Source organism: Dipteris shenzhenensis, chromosome 16, assembly GCF_047967505.1.
Source record: "Dipteris shenzhenensis isolate YYH24624 ecotype China chromosome 16, Dip_SZ_1.0, whole genome shotgun sequence".
Classification (NCBI taxonomy): domain Eukaryota; kingdom Viridiplantae; phylum Streptophyta; class Polypodiopsida; order Gleicheniales; family Dipteridaceae; genus Dipteris; species Dipteris shenzhenensis.
Window position 1 is genome coordinate 30,574,803 of NC_141611.1, and position 10,873 is coordinate 30,585,675.

The window sequence follows — 10,873 nt, forward strand, 5'->3', positions numbered from 1 at the left end:
TCCCACTCCCATCCTCCCACCCCACCCCTCCCACTCCCACTCCCATCCTCCCACCCTCACCCCACCCCCACCTCCCCCATTCCCACTCCCTCTCCCACTCCCACTCCCATTCTCCCACCCATTCCCACTCCCTCTCCCACTCCCACTCCCATTCTCCCACCCACTCCCATCCTCCCACCTCCACCTCTCACTCCCACTCCCATCCCTCTCCCACTCCCACTCCCATTCTCCCACCCCCACGCCCACCTCCCCCATTCCCACTCCCTCTCACACTCCCACTCCCATCCTCCCACCCCCACCCCCATCGCCCCCATTCCCACTCCCTCTCCCACTCTCCCTTTCTCCCACTACCACCCTCCCACACTCCCTTTCTCCACACTCCCACTCTCCCTTTCTCCCACTACCACCCTCCCAACTCCCACTCCCATTCCCACATTCCTACTATCAATTCCACTACTACTTATGAATTCTAATTAAAACTATTACTTAAATAAATGATATTACTGAAAACACTCATAGGATTTTAGGTTTAGGATTTGGTGGTTTGGGTTTAGGGTTTGGGGTTTCGTGAGTTAGGGTTTAGGGTTTGTGAGTTAGGGCTAGGGTTTAGGGTTTGTGAGTTTGGTGGTTTGGATTTAGGGTTTGGGGGGTAGGGTTTAGGGTTTAGGGTTTAAGGTTTGGGAGTTAGGGTTTAGGGTTTAGGGTTGAGGGTTTGAGGGTTAGGGTTTGGGGGTTAGGGTTTAGGGTTTGGTGGTTTGGGTTTAGGGTTTAGGGGGTAGGGTTTAGGATTTAGGATTTAAGGGTTAGGGTTTAGGATTTAGGGTTTAGGGTTTAGGGTTTGGGGGTTGGGGTTTAGGGTTTGGGGGTTAGGGTTTAGGGTTTAGGGTTTGGGAGTTAGGGTTTAGGGTTTTTATTAGTTAGGGTTCAGGGTTTAGAGAGTCAAGATTAACATTTACTATTTAGGGAGTACGGATTAGGAGTTAGGGTTTAGAGATTAGGGTTTATGAGTTTAGGTTTAGGGATTAGGGTTTAGGGTTTAAGGGTTAGGGTTTAGGAATTAGAGTTTTGGGATTAGGATTGTGGGATTAGGGATTAGGGGTTAGGGTTTACGGATTAGGATTTAGAGGTTTAGGATTTAGGTTTAGGAATTAGGGTTTAGAATCTAGGGCTTAAGGTTTAAGGATTTAGGAATTAGGGATTAGGGTATAGAATTTAGCGTTTAGAAATTAGGGGTTAGGGTTTAAGATTTAGGGTTTAGGGTTTAGGAATTAGGGTTTATGGTTTTAAGGGTCGAATTAGGGTTTAGGGTTTGGGGATTGAGGGTTAGGATTTAGGGTTTAGGGTTTAGGGTTTAGGGAAATTTTTAAACAAGATCTAGATTTTTAAATCATTAATAAAGTAGATTATTGAGAAGAGACTAATGTTCTTTATAATGGTTGTTATAGCTTGTTTTCAAAGGAAACTCACAAAGAAGATGGCTACAAAATTTATTCCAGGGATGGAGGTGATTCTATGTTGCAAAAGAGAAGTAGTTGCATTTGCTATAATCCATGAAAGTGATCCAAATTCTATTTGTCACTTTAGAAGACTTGGCGAACATAAGGTGGCAGTTATCGTATCAAGGATTCTTAGTGCACATGTTGAGCTAAATCAAAGTGTGGGGATATGGAAATCCTTGGAGATGTTATGCCCTATAATACTTCCAACAAAGCATTTATTGCATGGGACAGAGATGAGACTTGTCCAACACATGTCATCAGGAATACAAAGTGCATATATTTGGATTTTAGAGTGGGAAATATTTTACAAATGTTATCATTTGCAAATAAGAATGTAGTAGAAGGTCAAGTCTTGGGATTTGAACAAGTGGAACACTGGACATTTACGCAGATGAGAATCCAAAAATTTACTGATGATGGTATGGATGATAACTCAATGTCATTGGATGGTCCCTACTATGAGGTAGGTAAGGATTTGAGATGGAGCATGCAATTTTCAAAGATTGGAAAGACTCAGCATGTGGTTTTTAATGATAAACATAATGTATACTACAACATCAAAGAATTGAAAGAATATGCCAATGTACCAAGCTCTATTCCTTCAGAGATGGATGATTCCAATGCACTCAACTATAGCACTGACGTCTTATCAGAAGTGGATGAGTTCATTGGTACTGAGAAAGAAAAATATTTCACAAGTGATGCCTTATCCGGGATGGATGAGTTCATGCACATTGAGAACTTGGGCAAAGATGTCAAAAGTGATATATTTTCAAGCATGGATGGCTTCATGGATACTGATAAAGTTCTTGGAGTCAAACCAAGTAGCTATGGAATTATCAAAATCATGCACGATAGTATAATGAGTGATGTTCTCTCTGGAGTAGAGGAGTTTCAAGACTATGGAGTTATGAAATCCATAGAAAGTGCATCAGTGAGTAATGTTCTCTCAGGAATAGATGAGTTTGAAGATCATTCTGAACACTCTATCACCACTGACTATGGAGTTATGAAATCCAAGAACATTGCAAGCTCGGACCCCATCTCTGCCTACTGCATCAAGATGATTCACAATGCTGAAGGATCATGCCTGTAATGATAGGACTCCATGGCAAACTGAAGTGGAAGTTGCATGACGAGGGAATCGGTGGATGAGGAAGAATAGGAGGACATCAATTTGCTGGTGGGGAATGGAGAAGAAGTGGGCAGGAAACTATCAAATAGATTTGCTACAATAGCTATGGCAATGACCCGGTGGGGTAGGCCTACTTTTATAGATTTCTATCCCCCCGACCGGAGGGATACTAAAGGCAATGGTCGGTGTTGAATTTGATGGCGACGGTCGGTGCTGAATTTGATGGCGATGATCGGTGTGGAGTATCTTAGGCTACAGCCGGCATGGTACCCAAATGGCAATGAGGCGGTTCTATGTTGGATGGCCGACAACCCAGTGGGGATCATGATCGTGATGATCGGCGGTGAACCTTTCGGCAACGGTCGGTGGTGAACTCTTTAGCGATGGTCGGTGGTGAATGCTTTAGCAATGGTCAGTGGGGTAGTGACTATGTAAAAATAGGAAAAAGAGGAGTGGGGTGGGGGAAATAAGGATGGAGCAGAGTGCACTTGTGTTGTGCAACATGATAATGTGGTCAGCGTGCGAGAACATGAGCACTTATAGAAATGCAAGCATAGACTCTAGTCACCTAGTGCTAACCATGTGTGCGCATGCGGTGTGTTCGATAGAGACTAGTGTGCCGCTACTGCGTCAGGTGAGATGCCTACTGTACTGACTCACCTAGACCTAGACATGATGATTATGATGAATGCAATGGAGGTGGACACCGTGCTGTAGCATAGCGAGTAAGGAGCCATGTAGAGTACATGTCAAGCTTGTTCTTTACCTTGCATGCCAGAGGCACCTTTGTGTTGGACTTTGTTGTTGTCGCGGGCTCTGACATCGAGTGTCCGTACTCAAGGTGAGGTTCTTGTGTAACTCTTTGTGGGGTGGAATTCGATTCCTGTGGGTCCCTTGACTAGTAATGGTGATGCTTGTGTTGAGTCGGACTACCTATGGCACCATTGCGTATTCGGTACCTTGCGGCTAGCCTGTCATGTTCAGGTTGTTGGCAGGTTCTTGTGGTGTTGTATCCTGGGTGGACACAGGTTCTTGTGGTGCTGCCTTCATCACCTTTGGGATTTTCAATGTCTTCTTTTGGATATACTTTAACCTGATTCAATCTGCCTCCAAACTACACGAATACCATGGTAGAAACTATGCTCACTGGTTGCTCTCCCTTAAAGGCACATTGTCCTTTCAGTGGGAGGTTATGGGGGTTAAAGGTCACTGTGCCTTTACCCCGATTATGTACAATACTTAAACACATATATAAATGAATGAAAAATAAGATTAGGGTGTTTTGCACCCACCAAAAACTTGTATGGCTCTCTATTTCTCTCTCTCCCTCTTTCGTTCTGCTTCCATTGAGAGCACTCTCAGCTCTATTGGCCATCCATACATTGACTAAATAAAGAAAGAATAAAGATAATGTATTTTAATACACTCTTTGATTGAAATAAGGCTTAATCAATTAGGGAGTAAAGGAAGGTTCTCACATCTGTACAGACAAAGGGTGACTTCTAATGGTCCACGAACCCTTTTGAACTATCTCTGATGGCCTCTCTCTCTCTCTCTCTCTTGGATCCCGTGCTAATGTGAATACAACATCCCTACTGACAATGGCCTTGCCACTTTGTTTGGGTTATGGTCCCCGTGACAGAACAATGACCTACCATTGTGAGGCAGAAATGCATAAAATGACAGAGCAGAGGATGGCACAATCAGACACGCTCATGCTACCAAACTTGTGGTCCAGAGCGATAGTGAATGGCTACTGCATCAGTGTAGCATGTAACATAAAGTGAATTTGCCCTTGACACAAATATAATGTTGTGTCTATTTAAACAATGTAGGTCAAGAACATTATCTTGGTTGACTTAATGTATCTCTAATTTATCGTGTAGATCCACGATAAATTAGAAAAAAGTTTTACTCTCCTTGCCCTTGAGTAGTTATCCATGACGGTTTTCTTTGGGGTTTATTCCTCACACAGTAAGGAGGACTTGGAAGTGCAAGGCACCATCTAAGGATATCTTATTCTATACTCAAGTGTGGCCCATCATTAGCATACGTTAGCATACAAGACTAAGAGAGAAGTGAATAGAGGAGGGTGTGAGAGAAGAGTTGGCTTTCATTGTGAGAGGGTTAGCAAACTAAGTCTTCCACAAGTGCAACTAGAATTGTTGTAGCTAGAGTTGGTGGAAGCACACCAAGAGCCCAACCCTCTCAACTAAGTCTTCCACAAGTGCAACTAGAGTTGTTGTAGCCAAAGTTGGTGGAAGCACATGCAGGGGTTTCACATTTCCCATTGAAAGTTTGAATAACAGTAGCAGGAAGGCGAAGAGAAAAGGTTTGGTGTCGTCCAAGCAATTAGGTGTGTCATCGTGTGGCTTATTCTCCGAGCTCCGAGGGTAAGCTCATGGTACAAAGATTATTGATGGATTATATCTTTAAGCCCCTAGGGAGAACCTCATGTAACAATTGCCTCATTTGATAAAAGCAATTGCATGTTTCATTCCCTACATTTTCATAGCGCTCTGTACTAGTCTAGCTATAGCATGATTCATTTACAACCTCACATGATCACTACCTACCTTCAACATTTCAAAAAGCCACTGGCTCCCAACTCATACAACTCCCATTGGACCAAAAAATCTTACATGCACTCACATTGGTACACAACCGATTCCCCATTCCTTTTCCCCTATCTAATATCAAAAATTTGCATTTCCTTCCTCTAGAGCCACTCACATTGTACAAAACCATATGTCCTATGAGTGCCTTTCATTTGGTTGCATTTGGACTAATGAATGCCTTTCATTTGGTTGCATTTGGTTGTATTTGGACTAATAGGTGTTATAGTGGTACTACTACCTTGTTTTTTGAGGGACAGGATCAAGGTCTCACACACCGATGTACAACAATGCCCCTAGTGAATTCTTCTTGTCTCCCCAAATCCTAATGGTACTACCAACTTCTTCTTGAACTAACAAAGTGGAAAAGGAAATGAATTCATCCACAAGGCTTTGGCCTCGTGCTTTGGGGAATGGGTCAGTACAAACGTCATGAGGAGGTAGTAAAACCTCCATAATAGGGGCCTCTATAGAGCACATAATCCCACACAATATGCATGGTGTGCACATGAGTTGACAAAAGACTGTAACTCTACTCGAATTTGATTGGTGGGTGAGTGGGTGCCCAACTTTGGGCAATCAATATTGGCTACCCATGCAATTACTTATAATGGGCACCAGTCAATTGCCACCTCACCTTTTCAAGGCTGCCCAATTTTGACTATGTGCAATGGGGGTGCACTCATCTAGCCCAATATAATATTTGATTGGCTCCTAGCATTAATTGTGGGTGGGCAAACCTTTGTGTGTGTAAAGGCCCTAGGTATAGTAAGAGGCTATGGGTTCTTGAGATTGAACTTGATCTTTTCCTTTTTGGTGCTTCCCCCCCTCCCCCTCCCTCCCCCTTTCAACACACACCCCCACACACACGGCCATCTATGAGGGGCAAACTGCTCATAGCCTATGCTGACAAGTAAGAGGGTAGTTCTTGAGGGAATCAACCATGGGTAGCCAACTGAATGCCCAAAATATTTCAATTGCAGCTGATTAGCCTAAACCTGGAATAGAGGATCCACAGATAGGCCAGTTTCACAAACATTCGAACAAAGACAAAGAGTTTCCTCAATCAGGCGATGCTTAGAGCACATTCCCACACCATTGTCTACCATGTGCATTCCCCCATGTCTAGATCTCTCTAGCCCTTTTCTCCTCATGCTCCTCTATAAGGGCTGATGACCAACTTGATTGGTTGCAACCTCCTGAGCCACTACCACTGCTAGTGGGAGCTACAAAATGATGGCTCGGTGGAGTTCAGATCTAGATTGTCTGATCACCGACCATTCGTAATGATAATGTGTTATGGCCACTTTAACCTACTAATTTACAAAATCCACCACCTAGCTCCCATGCCAAATGAGCACTGTTAGATCCAATTTCCATTGAACGACACACACAATTTGACTCTTTCCAACCTTAGATTTATGCTTAATCCAACGGTTTGCCTAGAGAACAAGTGGCACCCGTTGTCACCTGAGCGCCTCTCGTGTCCCACACTTAAAACCTGCCAATCATGCGATGCCATGTATGACACATTCCCTATTGCCACCATCGACGGTCAAAAATCGGTGCAAGTCTTTGATCTAGTCAAATACCGGGGCAACTGGCTCTTGGCCTCCAACCGATCACTAGTAGCCCTGGTTTCCTCTTGGGAATCACCTCCCAAAGCTGATTCCCTACACCTTCACGATATTTCCAAAGCAATGATTCTATGGTCAAGGAACAATTCCTAATGTTTACAGTAGGAAGAACTAGATGAAAAATGGTATGAGTGTGAGGTTGCATGGCATTCTAGGAGGAGTTCAAGTTGGGAACTATAGCTTAATGAAATCACCTGGCAATGCATTGAGGGAGGATCAAATCGATTGCTGATTAATGATCCCAATAGATTTGAGGTTTGCAAAAGCAAGCAACCAATCTAGTGGTGGTGACGCAAAGGTGACCTTCCTTGGTCATTGATGGCCATTACCAGCAACACAACGAATATGCCCATTGCTGACCCTTTGGTATTGAAATGATGGAAAAATTGCTTCAATCCATTGCCTTCGATCTCAACTTTTTGCCAGAGTTGCCTTTGACTGGTAATTTCATAAGCCAACCTTAGTGGGGTTTTTCTCCAGCTCTTATAAAGCTCTTTATCCAAACGTATACTAAGAGTAGCTTTTGTCGCTCTCAACAAGTTCAAATGAAAAACTCCGCTTAAGAGCCCAATAACTAGGTGCTGATACATGGTGTTATCTAAGATAAAGGGCTAGTAAAGGGGCGTGCCTTGCAAATGTCAAGATGCCCCCTTTTTAGTCCATGGGAGGACCCAGTAAAGAGGCATGAAAAAGGGGGGAAAATGCTTATGTGCCAACCTCATATTAAAGTTGACAAGTGGCATAGTACTAGCCCACTAATGACTTTGGTATTGGATATATATGTTTTTCACCAAGCTAAAATTTTGGTCTTTTTTTTCTTGAAAAAATTATATCCCCCGCTATGGTTATCCATGCAATGCCTTTACATTTGGAAAACCTCACAAAATCCATAGGTGTAGCCCCTTGCACTAGCAAAAAGGTAGGGTGCATAGTACTAGCACCTTTACCCTATAGCTTCCAAATCACAACTCTATAGCACTAGTGAAAGGAACCCTTAGCATTGCAAGCTTCATAGAGCAAATACCTAGAAATACTAATGCACATACAAAACTAGAAAGCGATTTGTGAATCCAAGTATTGAAAATGTTACTCTAAATAGCCCAATCCCAAAAAACAAACAAACAAACAAAGCTGTACCGGAGAATTCAAAAGTAAGGACTCCATAAACACTCACTAGTAAGAAGTCCATAAACTTTATAGTGACTTCCATTGAGCCATCAGATGTCCTAGAAAGTCCACATTGATGCAAAAAAGCTAAGATATGTGTAAATTCTTTTGAAAAATCTTAATTTCGGTGAGTTTTTGCTAGCATGGATTGATAAAAGCTTTATTATACATTGTAAAAAAAATCTCCAAGGCCTCCTTTTAGCTATTTAAATAGTCAAAATCTAGAATGTTTTAAAAAACCCGCAATGTGAGAATCAAATAACAAAGACTAAAGCAAATCCTGACAATAAAACCAACTTCAAAAAAATAAAAGTAAATGAGAGGCCTGATATATCTTGAAAACCCCAACCTTATAATTCTAAATACTCTATTCAGCACTAGGTAGGCAACACATTTGGCAATGCACAAGAACAAACGATTTCTGATAAGATTCCTGATGAGATTTATTGTTTGCAGATCTCATACATGGGGAAGCAATCATTATGGATGGAACAGGTCTTGATGTACCACCGGTCATGGATGGAACTCCAAGACATCAAATAAGTGCAAGGACATCAAGCCAAAGTCATGAATGCATCAAGCGAAACTCATGGTCCTACAAAACTTCCTTGAGCCCTCTCCTCGAGACATGCTCCAATAGGAAAATTTCTAGAGGGTATGTTATTCTCATAGTCACAGATGGTGGTTAATGCAAGCCCAATCCACAAGTACTAATATTTTCATGTTTCCATGTGGCATGTACGCCCTCTCCTGATGCACAACCTAGATATGTGCGTCGATTTCTCATATCATCAAACCACCATCGTTACGATACTCCCCATATTGTTTCACAACTTCAACGAGGATTCCTGTGGACTCAAGGTCCCACTCCATCCTTCGTTGGTCTCCAGGAGTTGCATTGTGAGGTTTAGTCTTCCTTGGCTTAGGTCGTGGTGGTTTAGTAGAAAGGCTTGCTTGGGAGGACATAGGAGGGTTTGAGGAAGGGCAGAGTGAAGGAATGGAATCCCAACCAGGTCGGCCCAGATTAAGCATGGGCCATTGGATGTTGGCACTTTCATAGAAGGAAAGTGATTGTCAGAGGCCCACTGTGGCAGAATTGTTGCCCACTATCCCAAAATTGCAGAATTGAAAAGGTCTGCTATCCTCCTGGAGCCCTCCACGTGGGGGACGGGTCACTGTAGTTAGAAACTCTAAAGAATTTGGCTCGTGGCCTGCCAAATTTTGAAGAATTTCTTCCCAAGAAAGTTCTTTCTGCAGACCCTTCCCCTAAACATGTCCGCCAGGAAACTTCTTGACGGGATGCAATCAGAACAGAGACATGTGCCCGACCTATCTCGAGTGAGACCGGTGTGAAGCCGGTCTTTGGGATGGGGAGGCGGGCTGTGTGGGTGAGTTAATCTTGGGTTTTGTTTAAGCTCGAAGTTTAGGCTGGGGGCGAGAAGAGGGGCTAGTTGCAGGAGCGAGGAGCATCGGTTCGATCGTCTTGCGGCAGCGGCAGTAATCGTCTCGCAGCAGCAGCAGCAATCGTCTCGCAGCAGCAGGAGCAACATTTTGAGCCACCCATTGCCATTATCCTGCAGAGGCCCCCGAGATAGAGAGCGAGAGAGAGAGCAGAGGTCCCTGAGAGCGAGAGAGAGAGCAGAGGTCCCTGAGAGCGAGAGAGAGACAGAGACCACCATCACCCTTCCATGGCTGCCCTCAAACGATTCTTTCAATGGTTCAAAAAGCCCTGGGAAATCACCGGCCCCCTCGCTTCCCCTGAATTCAGAGAATCCGTGCCTGACGCTCTTGATTATCGCGTTTTCTCCCCTGCTACCCCCCCCCAGCGGGCTTCTGTCCCCCATTCGGAGACCGGCCAGGTTCTTGACATCAAATACTTTACTCGAGATCGGATGAGAGCCCCTTATAAGCATTTCGAGAAGGCGGTGGATCCCAACGAATTTCCTCAAAACGCTCAGCCGTCACCGGCAATGTGGACGATGGGCAGACAGGTCACATTTGATGATAACCCTGGGGATGGATATCAGAAGTAAGTACTGCTCGGTTTATCCATGTCTGCGCAGTAGATGACTGTCCAGACAATTACAGGACAAGAATCGGTGTGGACCGAGGGGAAATATATTTCCTTGAACTCTAATTTCTAAGTGATTGAGATTATTTCACGTCCTTGTGGATCTGGTTCTCAAGCCGGATAGGGAGTGGCATCTTGATTCTCGTCTTTATTAGCTGCTTCGAGGCGCAGATGTTTGATCGGGTGCTACTTTGGTTGAGTTGTTCCTAAAGTGTTGAAAATATTGCTTCCTGCTTTCTTGGGTGGTCTTGAAATCGTTCGATTTATGCTGGTAAACTAGTAGCTACTCTGCGATCGATCATACTTTTTCTCGGTTGGGCGTGACGGTTTGGTAAAATGAAGACTTTATAGGCTGCTGAGAATAGTTTTCGAGACATTTTCCTTTTAATTATTGGAACCCACCCAAATCAGAGTTATGTATCGATGTCCTAGATGGCTGATGCAAACTTTTTGAAAATTCATTTGGAAGCGTTTAGAACAATATGCTCACTCATTCCTCTGTGGCTTGCACATCTTATCGAATATGTTTCTCATTCATGCCACGCGTTCTCAAAAGCATGGCTGTGCAATTTTTGTTCATGATTTTGCTCCCTTGTTTATAATCTTCAAAGAGTTTGTCAGATCTCTGTATCTTGAATCCTCTTATTGATTCTTTCATACCCTGGCGCCCAAACTGCAGGCGCAATCATGTGATTGCTTTAGAGTCTAGATCACCTGCTGTTCAGCATGCTGCCTGGATTTGGTTTGCC

General features: G+C 43.6%; 1 protein-coding gene across 1 annotated transcript in view; it reads left to right on the forward strand.

Annotated features, from left to right (window-relative positions):
- The window catches only part of LOC147892820 (uncharacterized), a 132,655-nt gene extending 122,188 nt beyond the window's left edge, over window positions 1–10,467 (forward strand). Inside the window, exon 2 of the mRNA XM_087387810.1 lies at window positions 9,698–10,467. Coding sequence (XP_087243936.1) covers window positions 9,742–10,086 — 345 coding nt within the window. The 5' untranslated portion in view covers window positions 9,698–9,741 and the 3' untranslated portion in view covers window positions 10,087–10,467. The remainder of the gene's footprint in view (window positions 1–9,697) is intronic.
- Window positions 10,468–10,873: the final 406 nt, after the last annotated feature.